Source organism: Bactrocera latifrons, unplaced genomic scaffold (genome assembly GCF_001853355.1).
Source record: "Bactrocera latifrons isolate USDA-ARS-PBARC rearing strain unplaced genomic scaffold, ASM185335v1 scaffold_20, whole genome shotgun sequence".
NCBI lineage: Eukaryota > Metazoa > Arthropoda > Insecta > Diptera > Tephritidae > Bactrocera > Bactrocera latifrons.
The window spans coordinates 1,455,697-1,476,185 of record NW_017535519.1 but is presented as its reverse complement, the minus strand read 5'-3'; the positions used below and the strand labels follow the sequence as shown (position 1 = coordinate 1,476,185).

General features: G+C 35.1%; 2 protein-coding genes across 4 annotated transcripts in view; one reads left to right on the top strand and one right to left on the bottom strand.

Annotated features, from left to right (window-relative positions):
• Nucleotides 1-20,489, bottom strand: part of LOC108968019 (flotillin-2) — a 402,447-nt gene that overhangs the window by 119,601 nt on the left and 262,357 nt on the right. The gene's annotated exons all lie outside the window — the stretch shown is intronic.
• On the top strand, nucleotides 6,215-12,015 carry LOC108968014 (glucose dehydrogenase [FAD, quinone]). 2 transcript variants are annotated; one of them, XM_018931732.1, is made up of 4 exons: nucleotides 6,215-6,424; nucleotides 10,068-10,201; nucleotides 10,275-10,953; nucleotides 11,021-12,015. In XM_018931732.1, exons 1-4 carry the CDS (start codon nucleotides 6,271-6,273, stop codon nucleotides 11,914-11,916), a joined length of 1,863 nt encoding a protein of 620 aa, XP_018787277.1. In that variant the 5' UTR covers nucleotides 6,215-6,270; the 3' UTR covers nucleotides 11,917-12,015. The 2 variants fall into 2 exon arrangements, with proteins under 2 accessions (XP_018787277.1, XP_018787278.1); XM_018931733.1 differs by having other exon boundaries at nucleotides 6,312-6,424; nucleotides 10,049-10,201.

Below are 20,489 nucleotides of genomic sequence, written 5' to 3'. Positions count from 1 at the left end.
TCGCAACGCTTAAAACTCCCTTGCCTTTTATGACTCGGAATTAGCCGAATTAGTCGTTCGCGGATTGCGCCCCGCGCGTCGGTTGGGCGGGAGGAGGGTAATCGTTGGGTATTATTATTAATTTAGTAATATGCCTGTATGTCAAAAATGGGTTGAATCGGATCAGTAATTCATTTAAGGGGGAAGCCTGCTTTAGAAGCGTCAAAACATAGATTTTTTTTTGTTTTGCTTTCATCACTTTAAAAAAATATCTAAGCATAAGTCCCCAAAGTTATAGATGGGAATTCGAAATATTTTCGAAGCTAGAAGGGAAATAGTGACCGAGCGTTTAGCAGATATATTAGCGCTTGGGCAGAAAGCGAAAACTTTGGCGCGCGATTTCTTGGTGTTTCATTTTTACGATTTTACTGAATTGGCGGGCAAGATAGAAAAAAAAAAACTAAACGTCGGATCGAATTGGGGCAAAATTCATTATTAGAATTTTACACATTTTTTTGAACTTTTTTGGTTTAACTAGAAGATATGTTATTAAAAAATATGAATCTACTTAAATTTTTTTTTTCAGATAGAAATTGCGACCTGCATCCTGCCCACTGTCCGGCAAATGCACTTGCGAGATGCATCGGGCAATTCCCAAAAGTGAGAATGATGTCTAAATATATTATAACTAAAAACTACAGAAATTTCGTTTTAATCAATTAATTTTTTCCCTCCTAAAACATCCTCAAAAAAATCGATTTTTTGAAGCTTTTAAATCAGGCTAAATAGTTGAAAATAATTTGGTTTAGCGTGTTATATGATTGGTATTAGTTAAGAACTTAGTCCACATCTCATATCCGTAAAATAATGAGTTTCGATCCTTTGTCTGACGTTTTTCGCATCAACTCAGTATAATAAATTTAGTCAGATATGACTTATTAAGGGTTGATTTTAGCATAATATTTTGTTGGGAAATAAAATATAGTTATAAAACTAATTGCGTCTATGAACTACGTTAGAACTCAATTAAATACCAAATTTGATTGATATACCATTTCCACTTTGGCGAATAATGAATATTGAACTCTTTCGCAACATTTTTTTTATAAAAAGTTCTGCCAACAGCTGAATTTATTTAGCCGGCTTTGATTCTTGCAAGCTGTAAGAGTAAAAAAAGGTGCGGTTTAAGTCGAAATTAGACCTTCCTTGTTTGTTTTCAATTTGTGTAATATGTATAATGAGGTACTTCAACTATATTTATACTTCAACTATGTTTTCAACATTTACTTCGAAAATCAGTAGTGCACCTCTCCTCTTTAGTACGGTTCCTACTTTTTTCTGGTGAATGCACAATTAACGAAGTATTGCGCACTAATACAATATAATATATAATATATATTTTTTGCTTAAACACATGAATATGAATGTGGAAGTTATTGTATGAGATCAATAAAATGCAATTGATAAGCGCGTCAAAGTTCAGGAGTGATTGCATAACTACGTCAATAACAAGCAAATGAAAAACTCAGTGAGAGGTGTGAGCTGACATATCAGTAACATTTTAAATATTTCAAAATAATGCCTAGTAATTTTTTTTTATAATGATTTAATAAAATTAAGGTGAAACAAATTCTAATCCTAACTTCTATTTATAGTCAGTCAGGGCAGAGTTTAAGAGCTATAAGACGATGAGTGAGTTAGTTTAACAATATTATACTAGTTTGACGGCACCGATCATAGTTCTCAACAGGGTTGCGAATTTTTATTTATTTTTTTAATTGCGACTTTGATTTGAAGTTCCAAACATATGGTAGTATGAAACTTTTGGGAATAGTCACGTTTCTGGGTAAGCGGTTACAGTTTTAGGGCTATACACAACTCCTACTCTTGGCTCCTCGCCGCGCACCATGAAACGGAGTCACCCCGACATTCGGTTTATGGCTTCGTTGGAAACCAGCGGGCGTCGACCTTGAGGCAAGGGATTCTCCATATAAATGTGTATAAAACTCTATATTACTCGCCTAGCGAGGTTGTGCGCTGGATTTGGGATTCGTCACGTAGAAAAAAATCCTCAATGAAAAAGAAATAACAGCCTCGGATGAAACACCCTATATTGATGACGACCACAGCAAACGTAATAAGGGCTATGATTTAAGGGCATGTAACTGAATATCAGTTCCCTAAATTGGGAAGGTGCCGAAGCTCCGCTGGTTGATGGACAAGGACGTAGACGAGTAGGCCTTTGTGACATTTATTCGTGTTTCGTGGTGGGAGAAAGGCTTAGTCGTCGAGTCTTTCGGTGGATGAGCTGTGTAAAAATTGTGCTTGGCGATTTTAACACTAGGGTGGGCAAAGAAGACATTTTTGGTACAACAGTCGGAAAACTCAGCCTTCATGGCGAAGCCTCTTGAACGACTTCGTAGAAGCCCGATATATGGTTATACTAGATTCCAGCACAAGAAAATTCATCAATTTACTTGGTTGTCTCCGGATCGAAAAGTTCGAAAGCTCCGAGGACCTAACGTCGACTCGGACCACTATCATGTGTAGCGAAGATACGCGCCCGCCTCTGTACAGGAGGGAGTGTTTTCCTGTACTGAAGATACTATCACAGCCGACAGCGAAACAGTTTTCTATTCGCTCTGCACTCTCGCTCTCTGAGAGTACTCATCAGTCAGCTAAGAATGAGGTTTGTTTTAAGCCCAATTTGCTTGGAAATAGTTCCAAACTCTCCAAATCAGATTTCACTGATAACCTGTCTTCATTATAAATGTGAAACATTGTACGCGAAATTTTATTTTTTTTTGTATAAAGAGACAAAATATATATCAAAACGGTAAATAGATAAAAAAAAATATGGGATTGCTTTAACAAAATACTTTTTTCTCTGATTTTTCGATTTAAAAGTTAAAACGCAGAGAGCAACTCCAAGTGTCGTCATCGTGTCTGAAAATCATAACGGCAGTATATTTGAAAAAATGAAAATATAACATAAAGGTGTATTTAAAGATATTTTTTCTTAATTTTGGTAGAGCAGTTATTTGAATAATAGTGAATGTGAAAGCTTCTTCGGATATTGTAGCATATCCTGAGAAATATACCAAATTTCGTGAAGATTCTTTGTCATATGTCAGTTTGTATGACAGCTATATACCATAATTGTCCAATATCGTGCAGCATTTTAACGAAAAAATTACGTATGCAAAATTTCAGGTCAACATCTCAATAACCGAGGAACTAATTCGCGTCTACTCAGCTCGTCACTATGATTATTATAATTAATTTCTAAATCAAGTAGTTCGGTATTGTATAGTTTAGGCAAATAGCCGAAAGCATCGGATTTTCGGTTCACAACTGGTTCCAATTCAATACATTTTCGATCAATGCGTTGACTAACTGTATTCCAAATGGAAAAGTACCGAAATATTAAGTATGCGTCCGGTTAACCAGGTATACAAATGATAACAAATCACTCGTGCAACAACATGTATGTACTACATATTAATATGACTTAAATATATGTACATATGTAAGCTTGTAGAGTAATACCCACCATGTATTATGTATGACAGATAACATGCCATAAAATGCATTTGTGCATATGTCAACATACTAATATGAAGTTTAGGTTAGAATTTCACATAGCGATCAGCAAATATTATTTTCTTCTATCACTCGCTGGCTCCCTCTATCGATGTACATATGTGCAATAATTCAATATTATATCGATCTTATTGAGATAGCGTCGCTTATGAACGCTTAGCATGAGTTAACTATCATTCTCACATACGCGTGCAGGCATATGTTTCCGCAGATAAGCAATGTCATTCATTCCCCACAGGAAAAATTTGGTAAAAAGAAAACTAGTGTCTTCATAGTTCAAAAAAACGTTATTCTTGTACATTCGAGAAGGAAATCATAATATTAATTATCAAATATCCGTTGTTGGACATTACCTCGACTTGAAAGTAAGCTCGAGAGCTTTACTGACAATCGCTGATCGGCGAAGCATTTGGAGAGTTTTAGGCCGTAATTGTCTGTGTGAATTTTATTTAGTGGAGAAAACCTTATGTTTCCAAAAAGATACAGTAATTTAATAAAAATTTATTTATTATAAACAACAATGTGCTAATTAGTTGAACTACAAACCATGGATAAGCTATTACTTATGGAACCAATTTGTTGGAAAATGGAGAGTAGTCAAAAAGTCGAGCAAGTATACATTTTTTGTAGCCTATAAGATAACTCATGATCGTCGGAGGATTTTTGATTGGATATGAAAACTGTTATAACTAGTTTGAAGCGTAGTTGGAGTTCGATTTGAACTTTTAGCAGTTATTTCTACTCCAACGAGAAATCCACTCTTCCAAAACAACGAATTTGCGAACGATGTCAGTATTAATATATATGAGAAAGCATCAATCTGTTGGGTTGCTGGACAACATTTCAGGGGTTGCAAAAACGATACAGCCTGTACTTATGTACTTCAACAGAAGCGGTTTAGCGAGGACACAATAAAGTGAGGGTATATTAGTCCCGGTGGTATCACAATGGGTCACCTCTAGCTACCTATCTAAGTTTATATCATTTGGTATTTTTTTAACTACTCCTTTCAATGCTTTTAAACTCGAAGAAGTTAGCATTATTATGAAAAAATTCAAAACTGAGAAACTTTTTTGTTTTAAACATTGAAAAAGTACTAGTAAACATTAAAAAAAATATAAAAAAAATCTCTCCAACTTTTATTCTATATATTTTTCTATCCAAAGTAGCTGTGTTGCCATTAACATGTTGTTGATTACTTATTCTCCCCTTAATAATAACTTAAACGAATATAAATAATAAATCATTTCACGATTCCTAAAGGGTAGCGCCATAGGCACGCATGTATACATACTATATATGAAAAATAAAAACAAAAGTTGCTCATGAGCACCACTTATCAGCACTCGTACTATCAAGTGTGTGCTCTGAAATGTTTACCTGAGATGTCAAGTGCGAAAGCATTACATAAATACATACTTATATACATGTATGTAATTATCAAACACTCTAGATTCTACAGCTACCGGTGTGGTAAAGCAACAGAGCATTTAATCACTTAATAGTTTTCACTTTTGAGAACAAAAAATTCAAAACAAAAGTTAGCATGTACGAGTACCTACTACATGCATGCGCTGACGTTGCTTAGCGATAGAGGGGTGTGTACTATTTATAATAAGTAAGGAAGCGCTAAGTTCGGGTGCAACGGAACATTTTATACTTTTGCAACTTGCAAGATTTAAAGCGTAGAAATACCTGAAGATGTTTGTAAAACGTCAAACAGAGGATCGGTACCTAAGAAATTTTATATATACATACTTCTATACTCTATACAACTAATTTTCGCTCAAATCCATTTTGGGCACAAAGATAAGCTGTCATGATTAAAACACGCTCTCCCAATTTCATTGAGATAATTCAAATATTCCCCGATATATCCACACATTGACCGATATTTTCGGTCAAAAGGCAACTATAGATACTGGGGTCCACATATTCGGTATCTAGGGTCTGGAACAGTTTTGCTTGGATTTGGACAATTTTTGGTCAAAAGATTACATTAAGGTCCAATTAATTATTACTGACAAATTTTATTCCGTTATATTAATTACTTCTTGATTTGTGTACTGGAAAGTAAATAAATCAGACGAAATTTCAAATTGTGTTATATAAGAAGTAGGCGCGGTTGTAGTCCGATTTTGGCTACTTTCACACTGTAACTTAGGAATGTTCTAAGAAGGATATGTACTAAATTTAGTGGAAATTGGTTGGTCGGGTCCCGAGAGATTAACAAATTTTTTATGAACAGGTGCCCCTTGCTACTGTGATGCCGAATGCCAAACCAAAATTTTATATCTTGATTTAGTTCTTAGTAATGGCAGTTTATATGTTTTCGGCTATTGGCGATTTGTGGGCGTGGCAGTGGTCCTATTATGCCAGTCAACCGGATTCTAACTTTTCTAGTCATCCTGATCTTTTATATACATACATATGTATGTATTTATGACACTACATCTATCTCGCTTAGTTTTAGGTAATAGCTACAACCGTTAGGTGAACAAAACTATAATACTCTGTAGCAACTGGTTGCAAGTGCATAAAAATGCAAATTTCTCATTTAACTATTTCATCGTTATGTACTTCGCGCGGCATCTTAAACGGCTAATGCAAAAAATACTGCGACTTAAGTCCGATACATTCTAGCAGTTAGTCGCAAAACAGCCGGGTTAGTGGTCACACGGTTGAGCAATGGAATTCCTGAGCACAGAATGTGCTGCGCGGTCGGCAGGACCTGCGAATACCCTAATGACTTTGCTGTTACAGACTTTGATAGCGAAATTTTGTGGATTAAGTGATCACAATCGATGGCCAGAGGATTATGGCGCGCGCATTGAGAGAGAAGGTGAGTAGCTGTTTTAAAAACTGAATATTCCAGTCAGGTAAATTTGGAAAAAGTGCGCAAATAGCTTAAAGGAGTTGGAGAGTGGCAGAGTACTTGTGAGAACAAAAAAATTCACAAACTTGTGCAACGAAAATAAGAACCGGTTGTTAGTGTAACACATGAACACATACTTAGTGAAAAACTTTCGTTCTGGCCGAATTAGTTGATGATTAACATGAAATATATATTCGCAAATATCCTTGAGGTTTTACGGAAGACATTTACAACGCTTCATGTAATTACTTGTAAAATGTTATAAGACATAACATGGATAAAATTTTATATATATACAAAGAAATTGTGAAGGCATGGTAAATAGCTTTCATTTTCAGTTAATTGAAGTGACTAAGTTTTGTATTAGATCAGACAGAAATTTGTACGAAATTATTTGAATTCGAAAAAAAACCAGGTGGAGATGAAGAGCCCAAAAAAGGCCTTTTTCCACTAAAGCAAGCAAGTAGAAATCTTTTAGAGGAAAGAAGTTAATGGATTCAAAGCTATTATTAGAGATAATAATATTATAAATAGTTTCGACGTAAGAGAAAAACAAAACAATTATAGCTGCGGCTAGTTCGGCTAAAATTGTGCTTCAAATTTGGTATTAGTTTGGGGTAAGAAAGCCTATAAAGAAACCAACAAAAAATTAGCATTAAACAATTCTATAAAGTTACATAAGTATTTCTGAAAAAAGTAAACGAATTAATTCGCACAAAAACAACTTCTCCGTAAGCCTTTAGTAATATATATTGTACTGATTCAGTCTTCAATAAGAGATCTTGTGACGTCAAAGCAAGTTTTTCATATCCTGAACAGGGTAACATGAAGTTTGTATGATCCACAAGTAAACGTCGGAGATCCTGTAAAATCGAGCTATATTGGTTGACTGAACGATCGAAATCAAGTGCCTTATTTTTAAAAGGTATTATACATCCTGCTTTCTTGTTCTAGTAAATATAAATATCCCAACTAACTACTTTTCTTATAAAAGCATTGTTTATGAATGTGTTTGCATTATGGCACGTAGTTTGCTAATATATTGCAAAAAACGCGTCATTACGGCTTGTTTTTCCTAATACTTTCCATTGTAAATATTCTCCTATGAGGAAATGCAATATACCTATTTGCATATTAATTTATTTATATATAATGCATAGTTATATATGCTCAACTATATGCGATAATATTGATACAGCTTGGAATCAATGCCAACAAAGTAAGCCCAACTATAAATCGCATACAGTGTGCAAGATAAGTCAGAGTGCGAAAGGCTTTACGCCAAACATTGACAGATTAAAAAGGATGGAGAAAATGTTGTATGTGCGAATATTCAATATACATATTATATATTGAAAGTAGTTATCATTTAATAACAGAGAAGGGTAGCGCTTTTTTTTGCATTTTCTGCGAAAAATTTTCTTATCAATATTTACATTTTTTAGAGATTTCAACGAACATAAATCTGGTCATTTCAAAAAATTCTTTTATTTTTAATATTAAGTCAAAAGAAAGGGAATAAACAAAAAACCTTAGCTAAAGCAAATATAGAAAGGATAAATTCGGGTTTAACCGAACATTTTATACTCTTGCAAGTTGCAAGAATGAAAATTTCAGTTATCCTATATATGTATACACACAGTGACCGACATTTTCAATCAAAAGTTAACTATAGGTACCGGGGTCTAAATATTCGGTACTTAGGAACTTAAACACTTTTTTATTGCATTTAAACTAATTTTGGTCATAAGCTGGCACACACTAAAGGCATTATTTGTGCAAAGTTGTTACCCGTTATAATAATTGCTTATTGATTTATGTACTGGAAACTGAACGAATCTAGTGAAATTTAAAATTGTGCTATATGGCAAGTAGGCGTGGTTGCGGGAAGTAACGTTTGCAGGCGGCGGGAGCATGCCTATAAATAGCGCGTCGGAGGCCGCGGTGCTCACTAGAACACTTTGAATTTATGACGCGTTTATTATTGCAGCTCTCTAGCGAGTAATATGTAAACGAAAACGATGAAGTATATGCGTACAATTTCAAACTGATCCTTCCTCAAAAATAATGCAATTGCTAACTATTTGGAATAGTAGAATAGAACTGCTACCAAATACACAGTGCAATGTATTATAACTGGCTCAGTGAATATTATACCACATGCATTCCAAAAGACTGATGTCTTAACCTTACCAGCCAAACTTTTTTTTGTTTTTCCGACTCATCATATGCAGTCCACTATAATGTCTGTCGATTAGACGTCAGTGTGAAATGATGAAGCCGTGTTTCTATTGTCTCACACCGATTCAAAAATTCGTTTTATTACGTTTAAAGAGCACTTAAACTCTTCTCAGCATCAGTTATTAGTTGTTTCTGTTGGATTGTGAACTTGCGAGGCAACCACTTCACGTAGAGCTTTCGCCTCTTTACGATGTCTTTGTGCTCGGTGCTCATTTCGCCTGTTTCCAACTTAGCAAATGTGCTTTCAGTGTTAGATTTTCTTGAGCTCAAATTTCAAAAAATTCTCAATTCAACAGCATTTTCGCTCAAAACGCAATGCTTTATTAACACACGAAATGTTTTATGATCCATTTTTTTGTAAACTAACAAAAGTTGCTTCACAAAAATGCTATATTTCATAGACTAATAGTTATAATCCAACTAATAGAAATCATATAGATGGTCATCTATGTGTCAGCCACAGTAAAGCGTGGCCCGTCCTTTAGTAAATTTATAGTAATAAGTAATGAAGAATAAATACTTAATATTATTACAATAGCAAATGTATCTGCAACGATTAAATTATGCTTCCATCATTCACTACCAACAGGACGTTTATAACTTGGAATTTAGTCAGATATATGGACCCATCTCCATAAATGAATCCAACTCCCTCTGAAAAACAATCCACTATATGAATATATAACACAATTATGGTGCCTTTGAATTTTTATAGAATTTTTGCCCACCCTCATGTTACTCTGTTGTGTGTACAATCTAAGATTTGTGGCTATGATACTCAGATGATGATAAAACAATATTATTTAAAAACACTTTTCCATAACAAATCAGTTTGAGATTTTATTAGACTATGATGAATTTCAGCAATATTGTTAATACGAATTCTTGAAATTTTAGACTTATGATAGTATAAAGGAGTCTTTAGACTATCATTACTTACTAACTTTCTTCTTCAAATTCTTTTGAGATTTAGTGCGGAACGACATGTGAGGTATTCCGAACCCCGAGAAGGAAATATTTGTATTTGTGTTTATTCGCACTCTCCAACAAAATAATAAGTATTTATGAATATGTGCACTACTTTGTTCGAATGGTTGCTATTTTTTTTATATGCAATATTATGTACACCTAGTATAGATAAGCAAGTAGAAGTAAACTTACTTTTTATGCTAACTAAAATCTTAATTAGCTGAGATAAAGACCGACAATAGTTGCACAAGTAAACAGCAAAATAATTTATTATTGAAAATGCTATAACAAAAGCAAATGATAACCTCTGCGCTGCACTTGAAAGTCATTTAAGACATAAACTCATTAAAATAATTGTGAACTTTCGACTACTTATTACAGTATACGCCCTTTCATGCAGGTCTTGATGATTATGACTTCATTGTGGTGGGCTCAGGCTCCGCAGGCGCGGTTGTTGCCGGCAGACTTAGTGAAAATCCTAACTGGAAGGTGCTTTTGCTAGAGGCGGGTGGCGATCCTCCCATTGAAACGGAGGTAATTTGCAATATTAATATTAAAATGGTCTCCACCCCGGCTTACATAGAAACTTATCTGTGTTTGATTACAGTTTGTTGGCTGGCATATTACCACGCAGTTCACGAACTGGGATTGGCAGTATCATGCGGAACCGAATGGCAAGTCCTGCATGGCGATGGAGGGCGGCAAATGTCATTGGCCGCGTGGAAAGATGCTTGGCGGCACCAACGGCATGAATGCGATGATTTATGCGCGAGGCACACGCGCTGATTTCGACGACTGGCGCAATCGTGGCAATCCAACTTGGGGCTATGATGATGTGTTGCCATATTTCCGCAAAGCGGAAGACTTACGTTCAACTAGTGCTGATTTCAAAGAGGGCGATTTCGGTAAAGGTGGACCCATGGGCTTGAATCGTTATGTGTCGGACAACGAGTTCCGTAGTACGATACGTGAGGGTATGGCGGAAATGGGTTATGGCAGTTCGCCGGCTTTTACCGAGGGCTCTTGGGTGGGTCAGATTGATATTTTGGGCACACAAGATGGCGGACGTCGCATAACGACGGCACATTCACATTTACCGAAAGATCGTAAAAATCTACATGTCGTGCGGTATGCGCATGTTAAACGCGTCAACTTTGATGAACATTTGCGTGCAACCGGCGTAACTTTTGTCCTAAACGGAACGACAGAGCATGTCGCAAAGGCTAAGAAGGAAGTAGTGTTGTCTGCTGGCTCGATCGGCACACCACAAATACTAATGCTTTCAGGTGAATCGTAAAATATAATAACGGCAGCAAATTGAATGTATAAAAACTTTATTTGTATTTCTTATAGGTGTTGGACCTAAAGAGCACTTGAAGCAATTAGGCATACCGGTACTTTTGGATCTGCCGGTAGGTCAAAATCTTAAGGATCACGCCAGTTTGCCGGTGGTTTTCCAAATTGACAAGTCCGTGGCACGCAAGCCAACTGATGAAGAGCTTGTGGACGCCATGTACAATTTATTGATGGGGCGTTACAGCAAGCTGCTGCATCATGAAGCCACAGCGCTCACCGGTTTCATTAATACTACTTCATTGCATGGTCCCAACCCCGATATTCAAACCACAAACTTCTTCAGTTTAATGCAAAGTCCGGAACTTAAAGGTTATGTAGCTGCGACAGGATTCAATGAGCGCGTTGCAAAGTCTATACTTGCAGCTAATGAATTCACCAACACCTACATCACATATTTGTTGCACTTGAAACCTTACTCGGTGGGCCATCTGGAACTGCGCAGTGCCGACTACTTGGACAAACCGAAAATCTATCCAAATTATATGTCCGATGAGCGCGACGTCCATACATATATACGCGCATTGAACATCTACTCCAAACTACCAGAGACCGAAGCTTTTAAGAAGCGCGAAACTGCGCTACATAAAATCGATTTGGATGCTTGCAACAATTTCGTCTACCAATCGGATGAATATTGGCGTTGCTATATTAATCACATGACCACCACAGTCTATCATCCAGTGGGTACGGCAAAAATGGGTCCTGAGGGAGATGCCACAGCGGTGGTGGACTGGCGCCTCCGTGTGCATGGTGCTAAGGGTTTGCGCGTGGTCGATGCCAGTATTATGCCAGACATCGTGGCTGCTAATACGAATGCGGCCATAATTATGATTGGCGAAAAGGGTGCCGACATGATCAAAGAAGATTGGACGGAAAAACACACTGAGTTGTAATGAGTGAGAGAATGGTGCGAATTATTACATTTTTTTATCTGTTAAGAATATTTTCTTTATGTTTGTTTGTATGCGTAAACATTTTTGTTAAATAAATTAGTTATTAAAAAAAAAAAAAACTGTTTCAGCGTCGGATTTCTCTACTTAAGAGAAAGCAATTCAAGATACCTGCATCAATAAGTTTGATGACATGCTGACATGGTATAATAATTGCAGTTTAAAGTGAGTTGGAGATGTTGGTGCGATAAGGAATTTATTCACAAACAAGCTTCAAAAAATCCCCTTTTTAGAGATATACTTTCATTTGAACCGGTAATAAAGTTTTATACAACTCTCGAATTTCTGCCACTTAACCGCACACTTGTTGGCTTTTATATTTATGGTTCTATGAGCTGATAATATGAAACTAGTGTGGCGTAAACTGATAGCACATTCTAAAGACCTCAAAGCGCTAATAGAATATAACAATGAAAGAAGGTGATAAAATAAGCAGACAAATGGAAGAAAGGAAAATATCTAAACGCTCTTGATATTGCGGTTTTCAGTACGCAAAACACTGAAATGCTTATATTATTTCAGGGATTCAGTGTTCCCAGAACTGTCGACATATGAATTTTATTTTAGTTAAGGACAACGTCGAGCTTGCAGGTAGAACTTTGAGCTCTTATAACAAAAATATTTAAAATGGAAATGTTGGATGATTGCAGAATTTTGCTTTTAATCGCAAATGGGATAAGATAATGTCAAAGTTCAAAACATTATCAGTGGCCAAAATACTTTACTGCCCACACAAAATAGTAAAAGAAAATAAATATCTAATAATGTAAATAAAGTTCTATATCGAATTTAGTTTTTGGGTTATAGATTAATATGTATGATTATATATATGTATATAGACAACTGGATCCGGCCACGCATTGCTGTGGCATACATTTTATACTTTTATTCATGTCATAAACTATTCAATACAATGAAAAATTTATTTACGAATAAAGACGAAACCGTTTTTGTCGGTATAGGAATCCAAAGGATTGTAGTTTAGATTTAATTTTGAACATGTTCATACAAATAAATTTTATTTAAAAAATCACGAATTTAAGGCTGCTTTCTCATTGTATGGTTACCAGTGTTCCTGTCCAGTTAATAGCGTTGTCCGCTTAATAGAGCTCTCACTGTATTTTTTATTTATGAATGTTTGTCACTATCCTATCTTCTAAGTTGGATCGAACTGGATACTGTGTGCTAAATTTTACTAAAATCGGTGCAGTAGTTCCATCGCGGACAAACAACGTGACATGCAATTTTTAGATTTAAAGATTATATGCACAGTATGATAAACATCTATTTAAGAACAAAGTAAGGGACTCGAAGTTGTATATGCTCAAACCCGACGAGACGAAAGCAGCAGGTTCTATACGGAACTTAGTGGGTTATATGGGTTTCATGGCTTAACAAAAATTATTATTTTTCTACTGAGAAGTTGTGCAATCGAATTCAGTTAAACTTAAAACTTTAAATACTTTTTTCTCCAAACTGTGTTTTTAAGTCGGTTGTCAAAATTTCTGGTGAATTACTCAAACGATCTTAATGAAATTTCGAGATAGTTAATTCATTTACAAGGTCTTGAACGAAATATTTATTGCTCCATTACAACTATATAGTTTTCGAACAGGGATGATTTGATTTATAAGTTTCGTTTCGCTCATTTTTACGTGACAATAAGACAAATAACTGCTCGAAGTAATGAAAATATTGCTGCCGTTCAGGCGAGTGTTGAGGGGGACTGTTGGGACGGTCTCAAACCACAACCTGCCGGATTATGTGAAGGGACTTGGGTTTGCATCCGTATAAATTGTTCTCACTCAGGAACTGAATATTTGACCATCGTAAATACCTTGAACTTGCTGATTTTTCTTTGGAGCAACTTGAAAATTAAAACGATTTTTTTAAGAAACTTATTTTCTCCGATGAGGCTCACTCACATCTGAGTGCTGCGGTAAATAAAAAAAATTGTCGATTAGGTGGGAAGAATATCCACAAATTATTCATGAACAACAATTAGATTCACCTCAACGCACAGTTCGATGTGGCATTTGGACTGGTGGAATCATCGGTGCGCACTTCTTTCCAAATAAAGCAGGTGACAATGGAAAATGAAAGGGTACAGAGCGGTGATAACCAATTTTTTTAGCCGCAATTGGAAGAAGTTGATCTTGACAACATTTGGTTCCAACAAGATGGAGCTACCTGTGTGGCACGCGCATGCAAAAACCGAATTATTATGAGAAAAGTTTGAAGATTCGATTATTTCTAGAAATTGTGACATTGAATGGCCTCCACGAAATTGTGATTTAATAATATTAGACTACTTCTTGTGGGATTATTTGATGTCATTGGTCTATAAAAATAAACTAGACTTTATTCAAGTTTTAGAAGTCAATAACTTGCTATTAAATAAAAAACATTTGAATTTACTTAACGATAGGTGTTTTTTTTTTTTTTTTTGTTTTTTGTTTTTTTTGTATAGGTATTGTATCACTCTTATTGAAAAACTTGATATATAGAAAAATGTCTGCCAAAACGACAGTGGTTACTTATTTATTTTATCCTTCGTCCAATACCTAGGTTGTGGTTTTAGTTAAAATATGTATTTTTTGCTTTTAATTCAAATGATGCTGTTGGCAGTTTTATTATCAAGACGGCGCCACCGTTTTCTGAAAGGACTGCCGCAAGTGACGTCGTAATGCCCGAGTTTTGAATATTCTCATATGAAAATTTCACAAAAGTCTTTGTAAAATATGGGTGCTTAGAAAAACAAATAGTTTGAATAAAATATTTAAATTTTTATATCAAACAAAAATTATGGAAAATAAATCGATTTTGCACAATGAAACTCATAACCCCTGCATAAGTACATAATATATTTTGGTGAAAATGTTCATGCAAGTGGAAATTGTACCTAAGCGTATATGCAATTAAGTGGAATACATACTTATATACTATAATATACATATACATATGTAATCTGAGTACAAGTGATTTGGTTACTAATTTGAACAGCTACCGAAGAGGTTTTAACTTATTTATACTTGATTTATTACTTGTTTTAACCAAAGCAAATTTACAGATTTTTGTTCATAATTAAATGTCGATTATATCATTCAAATTACATCCCCATTCAAGTATTCAACATGTTATAGTTTGAAAGCCACCGAATTAAAAATCAAAATGGTTTGCGCCTGAGCTATATACAGCTTTTAACAAACAATACATTGGCTATCAAAAAATATAGCTGAGCTTGATATTTGGTTAGCAAGCTTATATGCCTTATAAATATAACAACAGTTACGAGTGTTGTTTAAAAAAATTACAATATTAGAGTGCATTTAAATTAAAAATTAACGAAAATATTAAATTCTAATCGTAAAATCAAAGGTTAAGCATTGTGTTTCCCTTGCGTTTTTTCGTATTAAATTTGGCTGCATGCTGTCTTCAAGCACACAACGCTGAGAAATACCGATGTCCAAAATACCCAATTCATTTCATTGACTTTCTAATACTAGGTGGTCTGAAAGAATCGACGTCGTCAAGCCCTTTGCGCAAATCCTTTCCGGATTGACACACACTTTTAGTTAGAAAACTCAACCTTCGTTCAAAAACCTTAACCTTTTCGATCCGAAAAGCCGTTGAAGTAAATAAAACATATTTCGCATAATAAATCGAGATGACAGGTATAGGAAAAACGTATTTTTCGTTAAAAAACGAGTTAAATGAATCAGAGGCGGAGGGAGGGGTTGGGACAAATATGTCCCGTCAGTATTTTTTGATGGGACATATTTATCCCGATCAGTACTTAATGCTCTCAACTCTTACATATTATTTCATATGAAAGCTAATTTTATTTGCAATTCAATGAACATTTTCGGTAAACAGAAGTGAAATTCATATTTCATATTAGACTATAAAATAAAATTAATTTGAAATGAATGAAAATATTTGAAAATAAGTATTTATTTGTGATGAGGTGCAAAATAGTCCTTGCAGAGTGGAATCTGACATTCTTCACATAGTGTTTTTGTACGTCTCTCCTTCTTCTGTTCTGCGCAACCAGCACAACGCCGCCGATTGCAAATTTGTATCGGTAGATGCCCAGCACTTATTTTTCTTTTTCTACCAGATATACCACTGCGACGAACAGATGCCTTCTTCTTTCCCTTTTCAATCATGTTTTCAGCCCAAACTATCATAAAATCAATCAGTGGGTTTTTTTTTTCGTCCCAGCTGAGAACTGATTACCCAGGAATTTCCAACATACATCATAGGTAGTCTATAAAAAACTTTTTTCCACCATTTGGATTGTGAATGCGATTTGGTCAGCTCGATCAATCCCTCCCATTATCTGTCTGTAAAATTTTATCATTTCGGTGTAGTCTACATTGACTGTTTGACCGTTTTGTAGCTTTTTTTCTATAGTCGGTATTTCAAATGAATGACAATGACTTACAACGATTACTTCCTTGGTATCATGCCATTTGGCAAACATCAAACCTGTGTTACTTCTCGGAAAGTACATTGACCCTTCCCGAGCTTAATATTAATTACTGGCAATTACTTACGGTTTGGCATAATAGTTCCTAACGCGGCATTATTCAAATTTTCAAGGAGGATGATACTAGTTAAGAGCCGATCGAAGCATAATGTGACATCAGTTTCTTGTATTGTAGCAGCTAATTTATTAACTACGCGTTCGCCAAGAGTTCCTTCGACAACTCCTTCGCTTTACCGCAGTAGATATTAAATTCATAGGTATAACCGGTAAAGCATTACACCTAAGCCACATTTTAATGCCACGCTTAGTGGGCTTCAAGGGCAAATATTGTTTCCTAGAAGATCGGCCCTTGAACTTCGTCATACTTTCGTCAATACTCTGGTATGCACTTTCCATCCTTGAACTTAAAAATCGAGATTTSAGGCACTCCAACACATCTTCAATATAGTATAGTTTAGATGCTTCAGGTGAAGCAAAATACATTTTCGATGACAATAGCTGAAATCTATCCCGAGTAATAGCTGATTTTATAGCATCGTTTCCCATAGATTAATGTTTTGACCAATAGTGTATAATGGATGGTAGACGATTATATGACATAATGATCATACCACCAAGAACAATCTTTATTTCTCCAATATCTGTAAGCATTGCATTTTTATGCACCGATTTAGATTTTCGAAAAATTTCTATTCGTTCGTTGGTACATTGCGTAATACGCATAAAAAGGCTTTCTCGGAAAATTTTCATGAATATATCAGTCCTTTTAAAACGTTGTCCTATGTCTGGAATTCGAAGGCTGCTCACTGTTTTTCTTGGAACAAAAGCCATATTGGGAACAGACCAAATGGTATTATGAAAACTGTATGCAGAGTTTACTTCTTGTAAGTTATCTCCTACATCCTCGTCTTGATGATCAATATGCTCAGCATCACTGCTTTCAGTAGTAGACTCCTCACCATCTGTAGGCTTATATTCATCACTACTAACGCACGAAAAGTCTTCACCTTCATAAAAAGACTCCAAGATATAAGCAATCACATTGCGATTTGTTGATTTTGACATTTGTAGTCTGTACAAAAGTTATAAAATTATTAATTGAAATAAAACGTTGACAATAAATGTGTGCGTCGGATCATGACTGGAACCATTTTGGCCCAACAAGAATACTTATGGGACACATATACCTCACCAACTTATAAATATCAATAATTACAAAAATATAATTTAATGTTAGTACTCACCAACTTCACAATATGTTAAAAACACTAACACAACTATTTATTAAGGTTTCAGTCGATTTAAAACCAGCAAACTTACAAATATCAAAAAAATTCACTGCGAATTATAAAATACGCGTCCAACCATTCGTTCTATTTTGGCAAATACCACGAAAGTAAGCAAATACCGTTAAGAATAGTATAAGCTACGAAAAGGGACTAATTTCAACTTTTTTAACCACTTATTTTCTATGCTAGGTATTTTTGAAAATACACCGGGACACATAGGACCCGTTCGGATCGAAAGGGTTAAGTCACTCAATGAAAAAAAAAAAAAACTTGTTTCTTCAATGCCATCATAGAAGTTAGAAATATAGAATGCCTTCTTGCAATTTCTGCGCGGCCAGTGTAAAGCAATTTATAATGAATGCAAACTTGTGGTAGAGAATTTAGAGATTGTCGAGGCGATGTTATCATCATCAAGAAAAAAGCGGAAAGGACCTACATGAAGAAGTGGAATGAACCCTTTTCCATTAATTAACGGGTTTTTCAATAGGGGTGCTACAAAAGTAGAGTGATAGGGACAGCAAACGACACCATTTTTTTCCCGCTCTTTTGATATTTCTCTTTAGTAAAGCTTGCCATTTCATCAATGGAAAGATTAATCGTCATGGAAAGATATACGAGTTGAAATTATTAAAATTAACTACCGAAATTCGAAGCCAGTGACCTCTACTTCAAGAGCAGTACTTTCAATTAAAGCGCTCCAAAGCTTTTTTTTTTAATAAAACAGAAACAGTTTGAACTTTTAGTGAAGAGTGATCCGTTTACAGTTTTTATAAAAAAAAAACAGGCTTATTTGATTGATTTACTTGGATGCGGCTCATTTTGAAACACCCATAACTACTGTTTATTTTCAGGCGTAAATCCATCATTCATCATCTGTTATGATGTCACAGACTTGTTCCGAAGCATCGCTATCGTATATCGTTAATATTTCTCTCGTCCAATTCACAGTCATAGTTTTTGCAATATTGAATGTATGCTAGTCCCATTAATGCCCATAGTTGTCTCAATCTCACGATTGCTCATAAGACGATCTTGTTATCACAGTATGCGCACAGCATCAATAGGTTCCGGAGCAAGAACTGATTTTGAGCGACCTTTACGAAATTCTTCTTGGTGTGGTTTACGACCACGATTGAATTCACCATACCATCGATAAACACTCTTCCTTGATGTAGCTTCAAAGTCAAAATTTTAATTAAGTTCATCGTTGTAAAACATACTTTTAGTCTCGCGCAAATGTTTACGATTTAATTCCATTTTTTTTGCCCGAGCTGAATATTTAAAGTTACTGTAAATGTATAATATAAAATATGTCAAACTTTACGGTACAGTTGGCAATTGCCAATAGTTTGAAAGAACTGAAATTGATAGAAAATTTCACAGGTCTTGGAATATCACGGCTGCATAGGGCGAATTAACAAATTACTTTTGGAGGAGTGCTATTGGATGACTAAAGTTGCTAATTCTGAAATTAACGAAAGTATCCTTAGCAAAGAGAGAATAGAAATTGGACTAGAAAACGAAAATGAGCGATCTAGTTAATTACTAAACAATGCAAGGTGGCATAACTAACGATCCGACTACTATTCAAAGGTTGCTCTTAAAGTGGGGGTGATAGTGGCCTGGCATCTCATTGATTTGGGATATTTAATGTCGAATAGTAAACCTTATAAAACCAAAGCTAAATTTATTATTTAAAAATGATACTACGCTATACATAATATAATAAATACAATTCTTAAGATTCATATAATTTTGCAGGCAATTAATTAATAAAATCGGCGGTATTGGTTGAATACTACTCTACTTTGTGCCAGGGGGGGGAAAAAAAAACAATTAGTAAATCTAATTTTAAACAAGTCGAATGTAAATCTATTTAACAACATTCGCGTCATTCATTATCACGTGTCCGTCAACTCGCATACTCGTATGCGCAATAGCGAAATAATTTGGACACTTTCACTATTACCAAATTTCGGGCGCTTCAAATGCAAATTCGAAGAAACTATGCACATAAAAATGAAATATAATTGTCTAAAAGTATTTGTTGTTGTTTACATTGCTGCCGTATCTATAAAATTTTCGGCTGGCATAAAGTCCAAATACACAAACAACAACAATCAACTCTAGAGAAATTGCATTAACAAATAAACTAACAGGAAGAAAGAGCGAAAAACAAACAAGTGAAGAAACTCAATTCGGCAATTCAAGCAACAAAACGAGACCGATGATAGCAAAGTCGCAGAAGTCGGCATTTCGTTAAGTACACACATTGTAATTGCTGTTGATTTGCACTTGCGCACCCTTTTTTGCCAAATATGTTTTCAATTACACGCATTAGCATTTACAAATGAAATTGGGTGGCTCAGTTGGAGATCATACACGTATAGTGTGTTGAACACCGTTTAGGCAGCACGAATTTATCTCCTAGATCTATAAAATGAAATAAAATAAAATAAAATAGTTATAGTTGTTAGCGATGCCTGCAGTGTTTGATTTTCATATACGACTTCATCAAGTACTTGAACTCTTCCGAAGTTAGGGTTAGAATACGTTACGAAACGGGAAAACAAATAACTGTTTCCTTTATTGCTTTTTATACTCTCGCAACAATGTTGCTAAAGAGAGTATCATAGTTTTGTTCACATAACGGTTGTTTGTAAGTCCTATAACTAAAAGAGTCAGATATAGGGTTATATATACCAAAGTGATCAGGGTGACGAGTAGAGTTGAAA

Excerpts from the sequence above, each read along its gene's own strand:
- LOC108968014 (XM_018931732.1), top strand. The coding sequence starts at position 6,271 with ATGGAATTCCTGAGCACAGAATGTGCTGCGCGGTCGGCAGGACCTGCG. Across the intron at positions 10,202-10,274 it reads ATCCTCCCATTGAAACGGAG|TTTGTTGGCTGGCATATTAC; the intron begins GTAATTTGCAAT and ends GTTTGATTACAG. Across the intron at positions 10,954-11,020 it reads ACAAATACTAATGCTTTCAG|GTGTTGGACCTAAAGAGCAC; the intron begins GTGAATCGTAAA and ends TATTTCTTATAG.